General features: G+C 38.5%; 3 protein-coding genes across 4 annotated transcripts; all 3 read right to left on the bottom strand.

Annotated features, from left to right (window-relative positions):
* Positions 1-3: 3 nt before the first annotated feature.
* Positions 4-3,447, bottom strand: LOC143149321 (uncharacterized). The gene is made up of 6 exons (XM_076316571.1): positions 2,863-3,447; positions 2,514-2,784; positions 2,311-2,447; positions 2,008-2,235; positions 1,719-1,926; positions 4-1,658 (listed from the first exon to the last, which is right to left on the bottom strand). Exons 1-6 carry the CDS (start codon positions 3,349-3,351, stop codon positions 4-6), a joined length of 2,988 nt encoding a protein of 995 aa, XP_076172686.1. The 5' UTR covers positions 3,352-3,447.
* A 151-nt stretch (positions 3,448-3,598) lies between these two features.
* Hdac1 (histone deacetylase 1) lies at positions 3,599-8,598 on the bottom strand. Its single transcript, XM_076316580.1, has 9 exons — positions 8,446-8,598; positions 7,359-7,471; positions 7,090-7,207; positions 6,630-7,003; positions 6,401-6,548; positions 6,041-6,326; positions 5,726-5,954; positions 5,506-5,596; positions 3,599-5,424 (listed from the first exon to the last, which is right to left on the bottom strand). Exons 1-9 carry the CDS (start codon positions 8,492-8,494, stop codon positions 5,354-5,356), a joined length of 1,479 nt encoding a protein of 492 aa, XP_076172695.1. The 5' UTR covers positions 8,495-8,598; the 3' UTR covers positions 3,599-5,353.
* Positions 8,599-10,297: 1,699 nt separating this feature from the next.
* Positions 10,298-20,864, bottom strand: LOC143149601 (F-box only protein 32). 2 transcript variants are annotated; one of them, XM_076317162.1, is made up of 7 exons: positions 20,595-20,863; positions 15,474-15,520; positions 14,590-14,639; positions 14,124-14,310; positions 13,875-14,050; positions 13,218-13,468; positions 10,298-12,788 (listed from the first exon to the last, which is right to left on the bottom strand). In XM_076317162.1, the coding sequence occupies exons 1-7, from the start codon at positions 20,714-20,716 to the stop codon at positions 12,590-12,592; spliced, it is 1,032 nt and encodes a 343-aa protein (XP_076173277.1). In that variant the 5' UTR covers positions 20,717-20,863; the 3' UTR covers positions 10,298-12,589. The 2 variants fall into 2 exon arrangements, with proteins under 2 accessions (XP_076173277.1, XP_076173278.1); XM_076317163.1 differs by lacking the exon at positions 14,590-14,639 and having other exon boundaries at positions 20,595-20,864.
* Positions 20,865-20,945: the final 81 nt, after the last annotated feature.

Genomic DNA, 20,945 nt, shown 5'->3' with positions numbered 1-20,945 from the left:
GATTTAAATATTACAATCTTCATCAGTATCAACGGACTTTAAATCCCTTTGTTTTACTTTGACATAGTCTCCTCTCACAGCAATATTCGAATCTACAGAAATCGCATTTGCAATTTCTTGCTGGGATAAGAATATATTGGTTTTAATCAATGGTGCTTCGATCAAATCACTTTTAGATGAGTTTTCGCTTAACCTTTCCATTGATTTACTGGCTATATTTCCGTCTATATTTTCATTATGGTTGAAACATTTTTCATGATCATCTTGTAAGGTAGAATTTTTTATTAAATATTCAGTATTTTTATCTGAAATATCACTCGTAACTTTGGCATTAGTTTCTTCTACATTTGTATTGATATCTCGTTTCTCACGTTCATGATTCTCCAAAATATCTCTGCGGATTGCTTGAATATTTTCATCGGACTTATTTTCCAATAAAATAGGCGAATTGTCGATTTTTGTTTGATTTCGCATTTTCAATGCAATGGGTAAAGAATATTCATGCTGCACTTGTTGATTCTTAGTTTTTAAACTCAAATTTTTTTGTAAGTCAGAATTAAAATCATTAGGGTTATTATTAGTTTTAGAGAGTGTGTTACCATTTTCGTTATTATTTATTAATTTATTAGTAGGAATAGATTTTTGCAATCCACGTTTTGTCAAAGCATTTAAAATGGGTCCTTTCGGTAATTCTTGTGAATTACTTGGTCTTATTTGTGCTTCTTTGATTTTTTCTTCATTAATGGTTTTACCACTTGACGTTTTGTTTATGTTCTCGTTTTGAATATCCATTTGAATATTTCGATCACTGTTCATGTTCCCATTTTTAGAAAGAATATTAAATCCATTTATGCCTGAAAGCTTAATTTTATACTTGTCATTGTTATTTACTTCTTTAGACTGTTCATTCAATCTTACTCCTTCAGATTTTGTATCAACAATTTTTTCGTCATTATTCATTTTTACTTCTTTTAAAGATTCTTCAATACTTTTAACAATTGGATTTGTAAAATTATGGTTTACTTTTAAAGCAGATTTTTGATTAAAAAGGTTTAATTCTTTTTCACTTTCATTAAGCTCTTGTGTATCCTTTATTATCCTTTGTTTCTGTCTCTCAATTTCCTGCTTTTGTTCCTTAATATCTTTTAATATTTCCTTTTGTTCCTGCATCATTTGTAGTTGTTCTTCTTTATGCTTTTCCAAAGTCTTTCTAAGTTTTTCAAGCCGGTTGTCAGCTATTATGTTACCAGCCTCTGCATCAGCAGCTAATTCTGTTTCTTCTTTCTTAATTGCATCCGAATTTATGAGATTATCAACTTTTTGTACATCTACAAAACTCTCTTTTAGTTCTACAGCATTGCTTTCTTCTCCTACTTTTACTGTAACAGATTCTACTGTTTTTACAATTTCATTTTTCATTATATTTTTTGATTCCTTATTAAGATCTTTATTCAATGTGTTTATCTCCTGTACAACTTTTCTTATCACTGGAGCAAACGTGACTACTATATTTTCGACAGACTTTTGCGTTTCTACTGCTGAATTCTCTGCGACAACTATGCGTTCTACTGGAATCGGTGGTTCCTGTCGCACATCGTTTGTCTTTTGGTTCAATGATTTATCAAGAATATTTAAGTCCGGCATCTGATTTATTTTTTCTGAAAATTAATATTGTTATTATTAATACCACTATCAATGTGCATTTAAATATTTAATACCTTTAATATCCGGTAGAATTTCAGGATTATTGGGAATATTCACAATTGCATTAATATCATCTTTGTTCAAATTTAATGGTAAATTATTAATTTGATTAAGGGGCTTGTTTGTTGTTGCTGATGCTTTTGTATTAGTAGATTCCTCTAATGCATACACATTTGCATATGTACTGAGAATCATAATGCAGATACCAATAAATAATATTATCTAACAACATATTAATAAGCGAACATTAATCATAAACAAATAAATAGTGATAAATTGAATGAATTTACTTAATAATCTCACTTGTGCTAATAATCTCTCATTAGTATGTTTGCTACTAATGGATATGAAAAACATTGCTGGAAATATTAGGCATATCATTACTCCAATTGTAGATCCCACTAAACCAAGAACAAATTCGATATTTGGTATTAGAATGCCAGTAATCAGAGAAACAGACACAATTGCGATAGTAAGACATCTAAATCTTGTTTCTGGTAAATAACTTATAGATGGCTCGTGAGTGTGTACCTGTAAAAAGTTGGACATGTAATTGCTAAATGATAGTATTTTACTATTATTATATATCACTACAACTATACAAACCCTGCGAAATAAAAGAGAGTTTAAACTTGCACGACATGGAAAAATGACTAGAGGAAAACTAAATGCAATAGAAAACACAAATCCCATTTTGATCATTTCAGATGACAAGCTAGGTTCAAAGCTCATTAGTATGTTGCCTACAAATTCAATAATAAATTAGTAGGACTTGGAAGAATAACATGCATTTAGGTCTTTATAAATACCTGTGAAAGGTTGTGTGCAAAATGCAATGTAACCGAAAAATCCAACACATAGATATACAATAGTACATATATTTAATGCACCTCGTACAACGTCATTCATTTTCTCTAATGACACATTAGGAATGGTCTCATATATTTCAAACAGTTGAGTTTGACAAAATAAAGCCATAGAAAAGATAGGAATACACTGGAGTATACCAGATGGTCTCCAATAATATACATGTTCATACCAATCTCCAACAAAAATATGTTGCATAGATTCTGTCATTGTCTAGTAACAAACATAAATTATATATAATGAATATTTAATTATTCAAAATTTGTATTTAAAGTAAAACAAATTATTTACCTTTAATACAAGACAAAGGTAAAAGATAATTGTAGCAGTACAAAGACTGGATAAGCTGTCAATGTTTCGAAGCAGTCCCAAGGGTAAAACTATAAAAACGCTTGTTGTTATGAGTAAACTAGTTCTGATATCTTCTGGATTTTTATCTATCACTTTTCCTACAATTTGTGGTCCTACATCACCCATAACAACAAAGAAAGCAATACACGTTCCCACAAGAAAACCAATGATAAACAGTTCCACCAAAAATTTTCCCATATGACCCAATGCATGAAAAGCAAGAAGCTCAAAATTTCGTCTTCTTGACATTACAGCTGACTTGATAAGAAAGTGACAAGCAAGTCTGGACAAAACGCTACTTATTAATAACACCAAAGTAGCCAAAGCAATGCCGCATTGCTTGAAACAAAATGGCATTGCAAGAACGCTTACTCCAATAATGCTGTTTGCAAGAGTCATAACATGCGATAATTGAGAAATCATTTTCATAGATTGTATAAATCTAAACGGTTTGCTTTAATTCGTATGGCAATACTTGCATCGACATTAATATTTTAGATTTTTCAATGTCTTTGATGTCTAATGACCATTAAATTGTCTTTCTTCAGATAAATTTTTTCGACTAAATAGATAGCAATATTATGCTATTTAATGAAAATCTTAGGATTTCATAACATACATAGGTAATAGTCATTCGTGCGTTGTTTTTATGTCTTGAAGCATAAGCTTTTTCAACTGTGAGGTTAGAACTGGGATTTCATTATTATTGTACATTTGATAGTACTACGTATAAAAAGAACAGTGGAAGTCGTTATCATATTGGACGTATCGAAATCGTGCTTTGAACGTCACGCTTTTGATAAAATATACTTTTTACGAGCCAGATTGTAAAAAACCATCGGAATCGTCTGTCGGCTTCTTAAGACTGCGACCATTTTGGTACAACAGAAAACACACCCACCATTAATCCGCGTGGCGAAAAAGTAAATTCACCAATACACGCGGTAGATTTCTTTATTTTTTATTATAAATATTTAAAAACATTCGTGTTATTCATGTATGGACATAAATATATATATATATATATATTTATATATGTATATCGTACTTGATCTATCTCAAACCGACTTAGATATACGCAATATTATATCGAATTTGTCTTTGTGTCGTGGTGGATAATTAATTACAAGTAGTGGTAGGTACTTAATTACAACTAGATAAATCGACATATATTTCTCTTTCGATCAATTATCTGTCATCATGCAACTAGTCGAATTTAATCTGCTTCTGAAATATTTTTGAGGCGCAAAAAGTTAAATTTTATGTACACAATGTTATTAATGTATTTTTGTCTCTCGCACAAACGTCCAAAGTAATACGATTGGAGGGTAACAATTTTATAGATGCATCTGTGTGACGCTTTTCTTTTAGCTTTTTTTTTTTTCGAACGAGAGTGCTTTCGCAACCTCAGTATACAGATATAAATCGACCGCGTTACATATGTAATTTTGAACTCTTACAATTACTTTTGCTTAATTTATGATTAAGATTCTACATCTATATTTGAATTCAATACGTTCATTGACTGTCCTAATTTCTCCATACTTTCTTCTTTGCTGATCATTCAATTTCTCCCATATAAAATAAAATACTTTACATATCAAAACGAATATCGTTATTGTTATCGTATAGTATTATTGCATGTAGGACTTCATTTAAACCTGATTTTACGTTATGTACAAGAATAGGAAGCAAAAAAATTTGTTAACCCCTAATACTTGCCCGTTGTTCAATCGCTTTTTCTTTCAATGCGCTTATTAAACGGTTTAATCAAGATCACACTGCGAGTAATGAATAATTAGAAAAAGGACTTCGAGCGTCCAAAATGTTACAATTATTATATTTTTGCATGATTTATCGGAACATGCTAATTGTAAATCTAAATATCTTGAAATACTGTCAGTATCTTATGATCTCATTGGACACATCAAACAAATGTTACAAAATGTATAGGTTTTATCGGTATGAAAACTCTTTGTACAGTCAAGGTATTTGCCTCGTCTGACTAGTTATGTTATTCTGTATAAATGTATACAAAGATGGATTTTATTAGATCATAAAATTCGACAGGTTATTCAAGATACCGTCCGATTCCAAAAATATTTTAAGAATCGGTCACTCGATGAATTGTCAATTTAAGAATATCGGAAAACGTCTGTAAATTTAATGAGACAATAATTAAAATTGCAGAGCGCTTGGAGTCAATCACACGCTCATACGTGTACGTGATAACAATGTCGCTTGCCACGAATTCAATCGATATATGCCAACATTAGAATAATAAGAAATTATAATGATGATTTAGAATCGTATACCGAGTTCGAGGCAGCGTACATCGTATGTTCTTTGACTTAAGTTACCTATACTTATCTATACTTGATTTAAATAAGGACTTTTTCCAATTTCTTAAATATTCAACGACAACCATTTATCAGGGATTCGCCCCGCCATCCTTCTTTGTTTCCTCGTTTGTGACATTAGCTTTTTCATCTTTCTCATTTTCTGTAAAGCATTAATGTTTCTAATAAAAACAAAAATAGAAGTAAAAGCATAATCTTGTATAGTAACATTAAATGCATATACCTTTTGGTTCCGATTTTATGTCCTCTTCTTTTTTAAGATCACCCTCTATACCTTCTTGACCTTTTTCTAAACGAGGTCGTTTTCTGGAACCCTTTTAAATAAGAAATAATTATAATTTAAATATAAAAGTGTTTAACACATATGTAACATTTTACCGATTCAGTCAAATGAGAATGTAAACAAATAACTTATTTATGCTTGCAGAAATAATAAATATTACCTTAAACGACCTATTGTCTCTTCGTCCTCCTTCCCCTTCTTCCTCACTATCGCTATATTCATTTTCATGTTGTATCCTTTTATCTAAATCTCGTTGTGGTAATCGTTCATCCGGATTTACTTTTTCCTCAGCCTCTGAATCTTCGATAACTGCACCATCTTCTGGAATTGGTTGAACTTGTACACCTGGTGCATGAGGTAACATTCGTAGGTTCTCAAATAATCTGGTCCTATAAAAATATTCAAACTAATAAAATAAAGAACATTTTATAACAAAAGATAACTATATATTTTTCTATATTTTAATAAAACATACTTAATTTTTTCAAGATATTCAGGAGTATTTTGATTTGCCATGTTTGAAGGACTAATATGTAATTTAAAATCGGGTCCAAAATATTCAAAATAATCATTGTAAGGTAATTCATTTGCAATTTCAGAGCCAAGAGCTACCGATGTTTCGTACGTCCAGCATCTAGACACATTTCTGATGGTATATCCACCACCGCCAACCATTAAAAAGGGTAAATTATATTTTTTTACAAACTCAACACATTTGCCATGACCTCTCACTGTCAAGTTGAAACAACCCAATCGATCTCCTACAATAGTATGTACCATGTTAAAACAAATGTTTTTCTCATAAAATTATGTTCATGTATATACAAAACTATACCTGTCAATGAATCAGCACCACACTGTAAAACAACTGCAGAGGGCTGAAATGTTTCCATCACTTTTGAAATAATAGGTACAAATATTGACTCGTAACTTTCATCATCCATACCGTCTCTTAATGGTATGTTAACAGCATAATATTTTCCCTGTGAAGAAAAAAAAATACATGAGTATACAATCTTATAGAATGCAACATACCTCATTTCTATTATTGGCACATTTGTTACCTTTCCTGCTCCAATATCACGGAGATCACCAGTACCAGGAAAATATTCACCATACTTATGGAAGGAAACTGTCATTACTCTATCAGTGGTATAAAAAGCTTCTTCTACTCCATCACCATGATGAACATCAATATCAATATATAAAACTCTTTGATGATATTTAAGCAGTTCCAAAATTCCTAGTACAATGTCGTTAACATAACAAAAACCAGATGCCTCACTCTTTTTAGCATGATGTAAACCACCACCCCAATTTATACAAATTTCCGAGGCTTGTTTGTTAAGTTTTACAGCAGCAGCTACGGAGCCACCAGCTGATAATTGACAAAATTCATATAAACCGTCAAATACAGGGCAATCCTCTCCAACATTAACTATAGAAGAAACAAGGTATTATTGCACTGTTCAAATACAATTTAAATTTTCACTACAAGTATGAAGATTAAGTATATAGCCTTACATCGTTGCATTTGTTTGTTATACTCTGACATATTATCAGGCCTTATGGATCTCAGAAACCTAATATATTCATCGCTGTGAAATTTTGTCATTTCATCTGCTGTAGCTTTATGAGGTCGCTAAACAAAAAAAAATAAAATTATTTATAACTATTAAATACTGAATTATTTATAAATAATGCTCGTATAATATTAATATTTTTTTATATTATTTCACTTTAGACAATACATACAGGCTACAAAATTATAACAATTGATAAACAATTCTTACGTATATTTCCATCTTTCTGTAAAGACCATAATTAAGAAGTAAATTATGTGTCATCCTTATACGATGCGGCTTCATTGGATGTCCTTGCCCATAGTAGTAATTTCCAATATCACCTAAAGCATAACTATTTTTTTTATTTGCTTAAGAGAATCGCAAAAACTTACAAAAAGAAAATAATTTGTTTTGCAAGTCGATTTATAAATATAGAACTTAGAACCAATATCTGTATTACTGGCTACAATACGGTCAACCGAAATATATTTGAGAATCTTTCGCGTAACCGAACCGAAAAAGTGTTATCTCTTGTATATATGCCCAAAACATTATTATTTTTTTATTAGTTTGAATGCATTTCAAACATGTTTGTAAATCTGTGTATTTTTGTTCATATTAATTGAAAATTTTGTATAATTTCTCAATATTTTTTCATAACCTACAATTGGTTTGTTTCGTTCAAATGATTGACACAATTTTATCGTAACTGTACTATCATCGAATAAAATCAATTTTAATCATTGGAACGATACACGCCGTATCCAATTAAGAGTAAAATAAATGTAATTCATAATTCGTTGTTATAACGAGTATTCATTATTAAATTCTAATGATTTATAGACAATCCGTATATCATGGTGTATTATAAATTCGTAAACATAAGCAAAAATAAAGCTAGAAACATTTACATTGAAAAATAATAGAAAAGTAGAAAATATCATTGAATGCACTGTAATTGCTAAAAAGGCAGATAGGTAAAGCCGACGCTCTTTCTTCGTTCAAAGTACGGTAACACGGAGCTATACCTGTGAATCTCTCGTTTTAACGCGGCCAAAACCGTGCAAGGAGGCGGAATAAATGCGAGAAATGGCAAGCAACGGGAAAGAAACGAAAGTATTAGAGCTATGGAGAAAATGGACAAAGCTAATTACAATGAAAATCCATTAGAATTGGTTACAGGAGAGGAAATAAATCTGCTGTACACGATACAAGCGCGGACAGCACAAACACATTTTGACAATCCCTCCGTGCGTGTATGATGTTTTCGCGGGATCATAAATTAGTATAAAATTCTTCAATTTTTTTCACTTACTGTCATAGTAGTAGCAGACGCGCTTCTTGCTGTGTGGTAAGGTCGACATTTTTCACTGATTTCTTTCTGCTAAATTGCAAAATACCTGATATGAATCAAACGCAGACCGCGGAGTGTCGCGGCACCCACAGACAGGACACAGCGTCACTAGATCTCTCATCTACGCATGCGCAGTGTTCCGTAGGTAAAGTTTCAGATTTATCGTATAGATGTCGCTTTGCCTAAAAGCAAACTTAACCATAAAACGAATAATGTTGAGAATAGGTATGTTGCTGCTAAAATTAGACTAGAAATATTAGAATCTACGCCACCAAGAGTGATACGATACATGCATAGAAGTAATTAAAAGAGAAATGGTTAAACGTAAAAGAAACACGACAATGAATAAAATTGCAGAAATCTAATCATAATTACTGGAACAATTATCCCAAGTGTAATTGTTCCCAATTTACATAAAATAAAGGAAGTGGAAGAAAAATTTAAAAGCTTACAAGAAATAAAAAGAATGAACGAAGAAGCATTGATTCAGGAGTAATATTTACATGCATATATGGAAGTGGACAGAGAGGCCATAAGAGATGGAATATTTGATGGAGATTTAAAAAAATCTATCGAACAATAAAAAAAAAGAATTATAGCCAGGTACAAGGCACATCTTAGACCCAAGCAAATACTAAATGAAACTAATGTAGATGTTGTGTAGATGCATTCTAAGTATAAGATTGTCACACACAGAAAAAAAAATTCTACTAAATCAGGAACTAGTAGAACACAAAATGGGCAAACTATTCAAAATCACACTGAATAATCAAAGGTTTTGATTACCGTAATTCAATAGATATGTGATTTGTCTGCCACAGTATATAACCCAAGTGTATATTAAGAAAAAAAATAAATTGCAATGAGTCTAATATAAAATGCTCCACTTATTGCATCTTGTAGACCTCTCACAATACTATGAAGGATTCCCAAATTATTAAATACAATAATTATTATTTCTAATGCAGTTGATATTATTTTTTATAATATTTTTTTTCTTTTATAAATTTTTAAAACGAACTAAATTAATTACTCATTATAATTGATAAATTAAATCTACAATGAATTTTATCCCTGCCAAACTACTAGTTCATTTAATAATAATTCCAAATACGATCGGGTAAGAAGATATAACATAAAATTGTTTATTTAAATATTTCAAAACTAAACTTTGTTTTTTATATTAATTATGATATTAGTAGTAAAAATAATAAGACGAAAACATGTGCTCGCGTGACGAGTTTATCGAACAAAATTTGAAAATTGAATTACTTATAGTACTTGAGTAAAATATATCGGTAAAACAAACAATAATATTACATTATGAATTACATCGCAAGGGAAACTGATATAACTATTTCTTAATGCAAACTAATCAATACGAATTCTATTTCGATGAAAATAGTTCAATTAAGGATGTTAGCTCCCATATGTGTCCATACAAGTATTGCATACGTGCATGTATGCGTATGTACACAAACGAACGCATACAAATAAGTATAAAAATATATAGAGTATATATACGTTTCTCTATGTGCATATGTATGCGCTCGTAAAAAATATGTGACTTAAAAAATTTAGACATCGTAGAATATTTTCTAGCGATACTTAGTTGAATTATAAAATATTCGCCAGAAGTAAATTAGTATTACGCGTTCTGTTTCATCTAAATGAACACATAAAGAATATATTAACGTTGAACGTAATTTTTTACTACTTACCACTTGTTCAACTTATTCAATGGGTACATTGTATCGAATGAAATTAATGGGAAATTTAAAAGATACAAATTTTCAATATGTACATCAATATGTACAGGTAAATATATATATGTAAATATATATACATATTAAAATAAATTTTAACATATATATTGAAAATAAATTTTAATATATATATTAAAAACTTTAATACATATATATACACAAATAGATCTTTTATTTCAAAGCATTTTACACAACGCTGCTCTACATTTGTTTACGTAAGTAAAATAATGTCGATTCAAGGTTACCCGAAGAGCGCAGCTTACACAAGTCGGTGCATTAAATCGTGAAACGTACAACGAGCTGCAAAAATTTTGCACCTGCACGTATAGTTCGTATTGCATTCTCACGTCAAAGAACGTACACGTAAATGCCATTTTGGTCGTTCTTTCTTACTAATCCGTCAGATTAGCGTAGTACGTATGTACTATATATATATGTGTGCAACGATTGCAATCGTTGCCGTTAAAAAAAATCAAATATCAAAAGAAGTATGCTGTATCGGTTTAAACGGAATTTACAAAAAAAACGCTTCGATTCGTGTAAATGCAATAGCATCCATTTTGGCAGTATGATTTTCAGCGTTTCAAATTAATTGATTATCAATCTCTATGTATTTATGAAATCTTTAAAAATCTGACAACATTACAGCTAAACGAGTACGTACAATAAATGTATACTAAGCATCGTAAATAGAAGCTTTTCCCCGTCAAACGAGCATACAGAATGCGATTCGCATATGGTACACCTTTGTGTCCGCAAATTACAAGAAAACTTGCCCGAATCTGCCTGTACTCGTGAAAGTAACAATCGACCTTCCTTGTCCTTGTTTGTTTTTTATCGCTACTCGATCGTTTCGTGGTTCTGGTATGCATCGTTTTAAAAATCGGTTTTTTTTTTACGATCTTTACCCCGTCTGCCGGGGATGGAACGCGAACATCCACGCAAAACGTATGCGCACAGAATATAAGTATAAAAAAAAAATAATAATAAAAGTGATACAAGTAATCGTGATGAAAGCTTAAAATGGAGCTTCAATTATCGCGCGAAATAAATGCAAAGTCTAAAAACTAAATTCACCTAAATGGAAATGAAATGCCTTGTACAGCAGCAGCTGCCGAGAACAACGACGAAATAACGTCGCGAACGGTGGCGTTTTAAAGCGGATGACTCGATAAATACATATCTTTCGACCAGCACCAATCGCATTTCGTACGTACACCATCGATAGAACTACAGCTACGAGATTTTGCGATCGTTTCGACGAAATCGACGCCCGAATAGTTTCGCCGACGGAACACCCTTCTCGGGCAATGTCGACGACTCGAAGAAGACGGATTTATTCGTAGCCCGTGCGCTGAAAGAATAACTTCCAACGAAAGATAATTTTATTCCGTAAACGATACCTTTGCAACGCGGTATACACGAGAGTATAAATCGTATTCGTTCCCTCGTGTAGAAACGCGATAAAGGAAATGGTCACGCGATTTCAAGAACTTTGAACGTTCGTAAAAATTGTCTGGAATTTGTCAGTGTCGTGGTACGATTTAGAAAAAAAAAATCGATACGTCGCTACCGATGAGCGGGAATTTTCGTAATTTTACAGTCCGTTTAATATAATTCTCGAACAATATATCGACACTCCATAAATTCGGTTCTAAATACATATCGTTATGTCGTTAAGTCTCTGTCTTTTGCAAGGGAGATGTAAGTACCGATCCTCGTCGATTTCAATGAAATTTGGCAGACTCATTGGTCCAGGTGTACGACAATCGTAACAGGAATTATAGCCTTAACGATTGTCGTACACCTGGACCAATGAGTCTGACAAATTTCATTGAAATCTATAAGGATCGGTGCTGACGTTCTCCTCGTTAGCGCCGTAATTTTCAAACAACACGAGAATACACAGTTGGTTTACCGTTCGCAGAACGTATCTCCGGTAGGGGTCTTAAAGTAAACGGACTACCCATAGTTTCTGGAATCGGATCACTCGGAAAAATATCGATCGTACCCGATCAGGGTACGCGTGTATGTGTATATACACATGCATGCATACACATACACGGATTTTGCATTAACCCGCGTCAAAGATATCCTTTTTTCAACGACAACGTCGGAATCTCTAAGCGAGGAGTAACACCTTTTACAACGTCTCTATCTCTTTGCTACTTGAATAGCGCGTGCTCTCGCGTGCTCGTGCTCGTGCGCGCGTATAACGTACTTACAGCCCAAGAATGGAGACACTCTCTGTCTCTAATAAAGAGCGGTCGGCCTCGCGTATTTCACGCATACTTCTCTGGTTCCTTCGTTTTACACGGTATTGGTCGTACGGGTGTCGTTTACAGCGAAAAGAATTTCAGGAAGGTTTGCGGAGGAATTGGAACGTGAAGGGAGGCTTGATCAACGTCCGCCAATTTCTCCTGAAACGCTGGATCCTGGTCCGCGATACAGGGATGGCCCAACGATCGCCAAAACAAGCAGCGACAATTACGGCACAACTGAATCATCTCTGCGTATTCTTCTCGCAACCCGAACGATCTAAACAGAAACATTCGTTTGGATACGTTAAAGTGATTCCTTGGATCGCTAATAAAGAGTATTGCATAAAAAGAAAAAATATTCATTCAAAGAAACAACGAATTCGTATTTCGTTGCCGATTAGATCGCGCAATAGTAGGACAAGGTTGTACAATAGATACGTTCACCGTCGAATTCCGGCGTTATTCACTCTATTCCTCGCCGGTATACCGAACCTACGCATTTACCGAACGAAGCTATAAATATCGTCCTTAGATGATGTTCGAGAAACCCGTTTATCGTCCATAAAATGCACGTTCTCGCGATAACAATGGCATCGATCGTTAGTTTACGCGATAGGAGATCTTGACCGCCGGTGAAATTTTTCAAAAGTTTTCCCCGCGAATCTGAACTCTATCCAAGGACGATTCCTCCGACTCCTCGGTATACCTTCGAGCGATGGTAAATATAGTCTTCCAGTCTTTTCCAGGATTATTCTGTCTAGTAGTGGCTATTTGCTGGAGCGTGAAATGATACTGAGCAAGCTCGCGCCAGATTCTTTGTTCCTGTGCCAGGACGGCGAGATGTTCGCAAGCCTCCGAAGAAGCTTCGATGTCCCGTGGATCGCTCAGTCGAAGGAGCACCTCCCGACGGCATTCGGCAGGTAAATCCGACCACTGTGGTTGTTGTTCTTCGTCCGGCTAAAAGAAAAAGAGAAAAAAAATCAACGATGCGCCTCGTTATCGATCGTGGCTCGTTCTCCAGCGTATAGCGCGTAGATCGCTCGATGGCGCGCGGAAGGAATGTGGGTCTAATTCTAAATTGGCTATTTGTGGTAACCAGAGTACCGTTTGGCGAAGAAATGAACGAGTGGTGGAAATGATCCCTGTCATCGAGCGATGTACGCACAGTAGATACTGTTCGTTCGCGAGAAGAAGACCAACGAGTGTTTACATCCCCGCTCTGGTGTACGGTCTACCAGCTCCCCTCCCCTAAGTCAGCGACGAAGCTCGACAGCGGCCAATAGCGACAATCGTAATCACTCGTTAGCCTTCTTCTCGCATACGGACGGTACATAGTCCCTTATCGGGACTCGTCGGCTCGTACCTGAGTTATAGTGATGGACGAGGCAATTTGTAAGATTCTCTCCAGAGCTGCTTTGTGCTTCTCCCACAAAATTACCGAGCCCAAGGGTCTGCCGCCCCAACAGCAGCCCGCACTGAATGCTCGTACTCTTTCGATCAGACGGCGAAGTCTTCCGGTTTGTTGCTGGGACAACGATACTGAAACATCGTGAACGCGCGCGTCAACGTCGACATTCCTTCACGAATCGTACGATCAAGAGGGGCAACTCACCTTCCAACGCGACTTCCTCCAGCATGTTGAAGAGGACTCGTTGGGCGCATCCGCTCAGCCCGCCCATTCTATGACTGACCAACAGGTCCAGTAATCGCACGATGTAATTGAAACGTCGACAATCGTGCACCGCGGATAAAAAATCGAGCCTCTTGAGGGCGTCGCTCAGTCCGTTGAAACCGGCGATCTGCGAACGAAACGAAAAGTAAAGAAGAAAAACGAAGCACGAGCGAATCAAAGTTAGTTACGATCAGGGGCGGTTCGGGCTAAGAATAGTCGTCGTCGGAATACACGAGCGTTTTCGTTCTATTTTTCTTTCCCGGCGCGTCTTCCCTTATCCGATTCCATTCCCTTGATCCATACGCGGTAAACCCACGACCTTAACGAACAAATCTCATCGCCGTGTCTTTTCTCCCCTTCGCGAGACTCGAGTTAAATATAAGTAGGGGTGGAACGAGTCACTCACCTCGCGCGTGCACTTTAGCGTGATGTGGCAATGCGGCTGGACGACGTTTTCTAAAATTATACGAGAAGATGGTTAGTCGAAAGATCCAAACGGTCGAGACGCGAACGACCACGCGCCGTTTCGGGGAATTCCGGTGCATTCCCCGGCAGTTTTTTTTGTTTTGTGTTCCTTTTTTATTCGCGTTTCTCCCCGTGTACCGGATTTTCTCCACGGTTCGACTCCCCTACTCCTCGCTTGTACGCCACTGTAATTTTTCTCCGACGTCGTGGATCGTTTTTCCTTCTCTGAGAATATCTTTTTTCGAACGATCGACTCAACGCGATCTACACTGTTTATTAAAAAAAAAGAAAACAACGTTTAGCGAGTGCAACGCTACGGGTTTGTTTTCGGCCAACTTTCCTCAAAGCCGCGTCTCCCCTATTCAAGGCGAGTCGACCTTGTCCTCCCCGTGAAAATCCATCGAAACGCCTCCCCTGCTCGCGTTATTTTTAATCGTACGCTCGAATCGTTTTCGAAAAGCTTCCAATCTCTCGCGACGATTGAAAAATTCTCCGAACGCGATCGTGCACGGACTCGTCCCCGTTGGAAAATCTACGCTCGATCCGTTGATAAAGTTTTCGCGAATACACGATGAAAATTATGCAAATTTCGCGCACCTTATCGCTCTCGGACGTCGACTATGGAACGTGTAACCGCCAGCCTCGTTCTCAGCCACGAGATAGAAATAGGTCAAGGCTTGGAAAGAAAAAAAAAAAAGAAAGAAGAAATGGTACCCTCTCCGGATGTATGGAGACCAGTGGCACCAATTTGGGTACATACAAGCGGGGATCGTCGTATTTACGAAGACGTTTGCGAGTCGCTCGATCCGTGTGTGTCGTGCTCACCTTTCTTCTTGTCCTTTTCCTTCTTGTCGAGCGCATCCTTGTCGCCGCTGCAAGAAAGAAACAAACGAGACGATGATACACGTCCTTGTTCAACGATCGCGGAACGACGGGACGTAACAGACTCGCGGCGATGTTACAATTTCGCGTCGATCGCAACCGGAAGCAAGCTCGAGGAAGGAAACTTCAACGATCGTGGCGATTGTTCGTTTCTCGTCTCGAACTTGGCAACTCGCGACCGACTCCACCGGCAAACGTAATCGCCGAGCGTGAACGTTCCTCCCCGCGTTAACAACCGAATGCTCGTTGCGCGGAAAGAAGGTACCGGTGAAACGACACGCGCGAGCAACAAGCGCGCGCGTGGGTGTTCGTTGCTTATTTTTTCCGATATTCGACCGTAGAGTACAAGAAGCCTGCAAACGGATGCAATTATAGAACGATAACGATTCGACCGGTTTTTCGGTGTCTCGAACCATCGAAGGAACTCCATCGACTACACGTGACTCGTGATACGATTGGAAATGATGATTCATCGTTACGGAGCAAAGTGCGTCGAAAATATCGCATTTTTATCGTAGACGATACAATATCGTATAACTCCGGATAACTGATCACAGAGATCGAACAGCTAGTTGTTCGATTGTTCGGGGAAGATCTTCGTCCACTTTACCTCGATTCAAGGTCGAACGTTACGCGTATCGACAAAGAGATCGTCCTTCGCGCTAGATGAATCATCCGCCAATGAAAGTTGTTATTTTTTTCGCGAAAAATTCGCGCGTACATTGCCAATGGATCGAGGAAAGTTCCCCGAGGAAAATAAGTCCAAACGCGATCTCGTTCGGAGTATTTTTAACGCGTGTTTTCAACGCGCGCGTTCTTTTCCTTCCAAGCGACTCGAACAGCGTGTAATTGAACACGATCCGAAAGTAGTCGCGTTTGGATTCGTTTGCGCAGTAAGAAACATCGTCGACCAACCGTTGGTCTCCTCTTGTTCGTCGAATGTTCATTTTTTTCCCAACGAATGAAACGTTACCGAGTTATCGGGTGGGAAATTTGATCGGTTATCCGAGGGACGGTACAGCTCTCGAATCGATACCTAATAGCATTGGTAGAACGTGCACGATGCCAGATAGAAACACCAAACTTTCGTCGACCTTCGTCGGAACCTGATTTTGCTTCCAAGTCTGTTTTATTACTTTCCTTTGATCTTCTGGTGGACGCGCGCCCACGTGTTCGTCTCTGCGTCGCCCCGAGTCACCGACACTGACACCTCTGTTCGTCGAACAGTCGTGGCAAAAACGAGACGAGGAAACAGAAGACGAAGAAATATAATAAGCGTGGGCGCGGATACCTGTCGAAACGGATTAAACGAAACGCGAATCGGTTGCCAGAGACACCGCGAACGAAATCGTGCGAACGCGCGTGGCGGTGTATGCGCGAACAGCCTTTTCCCAGCCAGGGTGAAGTTGCGCGAGAGGTCACTGGATACGTCAAAGGACTAAACAATGGTTAACGCAACAGGGAATCGATTGTTCGACGGTTAGCGACGACCCCATTTTTCTTTGTCCGTGAATCGAATCTCGCGATACGAAAACGATTCGAATTAAACGTCGACGTTGGCCTCTGGACGATGCGTAACGGACAAAGGAAACTGCTTCTAATAAAAAGAAGAAGTAATAATCTCTCGTAAAAAGAGAGCCGGAGTTCTAAAGGGAAACTTGTAATCGCACGAAGAGAAGGGAACATCGCGGATGTTCGAACGAGGAAGGATAATTCAGGATTCCTTCTAATCTGAGGGATAGTTCGGACGACGTGGGAGTAAGATCCATCTTCGCGTCGCGTCGAGCCAGCTTTATTCAGAAACGGGATGATCGCGTTTACGGGCGAAAAAAGAGAACCGGAGAGGAGAATACTGAACGCGTTCCACGCGAGACGAAACGGTAAGTATCGATCGTTGGTCAGCTTCGTCGAGGATCGTTATCGATCGAGTTCGAAACGCGTGAGCGGTAATCTATGGGCTGGGTAATACGTTCAAAGTGTCTGGTGTCGTTCCGAATTTTCATACTCGACGAAGCGTTAAGGTTGACGAATCGCCGCCGGTGTACGCTCGTCACCGGAGACCTTGCACTAACGCGCTTACGCGACGCAGGGAGAGAAACCTCGCACCAATAATCCCGCGACGTTATGTAACTATCGGTAATACTTGTCGTGAAACGAGTCGCGTAGGTACTACGCGCGCGCGCGTGAGCGTGAGCGTTCCCCGTGTACACGCATTTGTACGCGCGGTCACGCACGCTATGCGCAAAAAGTCGAGCATTCGGAAAAGTTCCCGGTATAGAAGGGGCTTCGCTCTTGGTATGGTCTTCAGGAAAGCCGTCGAAAGTGTCTCGCGAAGTCTCGAGAAGGTTTAAAAGCTTTTCGAGTATCTCTCGTTTGAAAACTTTCAATTCTTCGCTGTACAATTTCGTGCGTTATATTCTTACACTCGGTACGATATACGTATCGTGAAATACGTTAAAGCGTATTAGAACACTTGGAAAGTAACGGAAAAACGTCCGAACGAACATGGATCCTAACGCTAATTTCTTTTTTTTTTTTCTTTTTGATACAATCGGTTGTTACCTCGCTTCGTTGTAACTTGGGGTTGGTTTCTGATCGCATCGCGTACATTGCGTGCACGTTCCGAAGAGTTTGAATTCGGATGCTCGAACGAGCTCGTCGATACGGTTCCTTAGCACTTGGTAGCGAGCGAGGAGAGCGAAATTTTTCGGTAAGATCGCCAGATGTGAGATGCGAGGCGGTCGCCAAGAAGTGCGGTATCGTCGGATCGAATTTATCAGGACTCGGTGATACAGAAGGAGATTTGCGAAATTGGTACAGGTCAGGTTAGCTAGGTCGCGACCTACTTTCGTACCAGGACACGGACAACTTGCATCGGTACTCGCTACGATTTCGAATTTGATCGATCCTCGTCGAGCATTTATTTATTTACTCGACGAGTTTATCGCAACCGTAATGGTACACACATTCTTGGAAATACAGTTCACGAAAAGAAAGAGCAAACTTTAAAAGTAAATATTGACTACGTCACGGTGAGTGGGCGAGGTTCGGGGACAGTTTCTTTGTACGCGTTCCAGCGTAACCGTGTTGTTTATTTATATTTTTATTCACCGCGTTTGTTATCGTCCCGAATTCGATGACAGAGCCAGATACAGTCGATTACGAGATACAAAGATCGAGAGTTAAGCGCTACGCGAATCAGAGTACACGAATTATCGTGTTCTTTAATCGAAACGCGACATCACGGACCACCTTCGTCGCTGTACGTAACAAAGAAGTTCAAAGCTCGGTGTCTGTAATATGTTTTGCGTGGATCTTGGGAGTCGGTGATCGGAGCGAAGCTGCGCGGTACGCGCCGCGATCCGGAAGCCAAGGCCGACGGATACGTACGTACACGTAACTGCTATACCGGGCAAATTGTATATCGTTAAGATACAGAATAGCAGAGCTATACCTAGAAGCGGCTAAAGAATTGGGTTCGCATCCAACAAACCATCGTGGTATTATGTTACAAAGTTTGTTAGGAGGATACGTGTAGAACTCGTAAAATAGAAGTTACACACCGAGCGGAAATACGTCCTGTACTGATCTCACGAGCTATATAAAGATACCGAAAGACTTTCAACGAAATCCGTATCGTATAACGATATTACGTTTACAAGGAGAAATTTAAGTTTTGTAAATCTACGCGATAACGTTAGTCGTTTAATATTAGTCTACATTGCGAACAATAAATCTTACTTTCCGATAGAAAGTGGACAATCCGCGGCTGCAAACGCTGTTACGGGTAACGAGAAACTATTCGGTCTTCGCGCGATAGTTTGTTTGGCGTGCAAACAGAAGAAGGAGAAGAAAGAGGATCGTTTCTTTCGCGAAGCGCGCGAAAGCGTGGCGACGATGCAGCCCCGATAGCTCGCCTGCCTGCTTGTCTGCGGTGTATGCATCGGTACGAGGAGCTTTCACGGTCTCGCGACGCCGGGGCTTAATTCGTGAGCGAAAACGTGCACGTATGTACGTACACGTCCAATCCTAGCGTACGTGTACACCTGCCCACAAAAGATCACGGTACAATAAGTATAAAGAGAGCACACGCGAGCGCGCGCGCGCGCGCCCGTACGCAGCACGCACCTTTCATTAGAAACATAACGATTCGCCATCGCGGATAACAAAGAAGATGCGAGAAAAATATGCACGCAACGATACACGTAACTACTCCAAGGAAATTGCCTATCGACTCGGTCGCGGATCCGACTTCGAGCAGAAACGATGCAACGACTTGGTACGATCAGGGATCAAACGTAATTTGCAACAAAAGCTGCACTGTCTCGGAAAGGTACTCGGAACGCGCGAAGAACAACAGACCGAAGGGCTATTTTTGGAACCATGTTCGCACTGCCATAAACGACTGACGACTTTTAAGACTCCCGATCCTCGAAAAAAGTTAAACAAGTATTTTCCGACAAATGTTTTCTCTGTATTCTCAAGAAGATATTTTCGATGAAACAATTTTTTCGACGAACGACGACGAATCGATGGACTGCGAATTCGAAGTGCAAATCGTCGCGCAAAAGCGCAAAAGATTGACGCATGTTAAAAGAAAATCGGACGCGAAACATTATTTATTTACATCGTAACGGCCATCGTCGAATCTATTCAACTTCTTGACGTAGGAACCGAATTCTTTTTCTCTCTAATTGCGTAGCACGTACGAAATTTAGTATACGAGACGACACGGACGTTTGCGAGGTAATGCGAAAAAATCTAAATCCTACCCGAAACCATTGATTGATTCGAAAGCGAGTATTTTCCGTCACAGTTCGGTCCATTCGATGGAACGTCGAACGAACGGCTGTCACGATAGACAGGCCGCTCGATGCTAGCACGTCTCGTGATTGTAAACAAACCGAGAACTAACTGTCATTCGATCGATGTAACAGCTGTGAAGCGGACCAAGCGTCCGGAAACAACTGGCCCCGCCAGCGTCGACTGCTATTTGAAAACAAAGAACGACGCCGGGAACATACAAAGAGAGCAAAGAACGCTAGAGTCGACAGTGCCACTTACCGAAGGAGGAGAGAAAGCGTTTTATTGTTTGCGCACTCGAGGATTTTCTTCTTTTCCCAGCCCTCGACGGTCTTGACCCATTCCTCGCCAGGACTGCGCCAATCTTTCGATATGAACGGCATCGTTTGCGAGGAAGACGCGAGTCGACCGTACTCGCGCACGCAAACCGTACCTTTACTCGAGAAATCTTGCTAAACGCACCTCACTGTTTCACGGACGCCCAATGTTTGTTCGCGAGACGACTCAGTCGGTTCGGTTTGCCTCGCGACTGCGATCGACCGCGCATGGCTTTGTTTTACTGACGTCACTTTGGTATCAGCTGAGCGACCGACGGACCAGTTCACTCTCAAG

Source organism: Ptiloglossa arizonensis, chromosome 7 (assembly GCF_051014685.1).
Source record: "Ptiloglossa arizonensis isolate GNS036 chromosome 7, iyPtiAriz1_principal, whole genome shotgun sequence".
Taxonomy (NCBI): Eukaryota; Metazoa; Arthropoda; class Insecta; order Hymenoptera; family Colletidae; genus Ptiloglossa; species Ptiloglossa arizonensis.
This window is presented reverse-complemented; position numbering and strand designations above follow the sequence as displayed.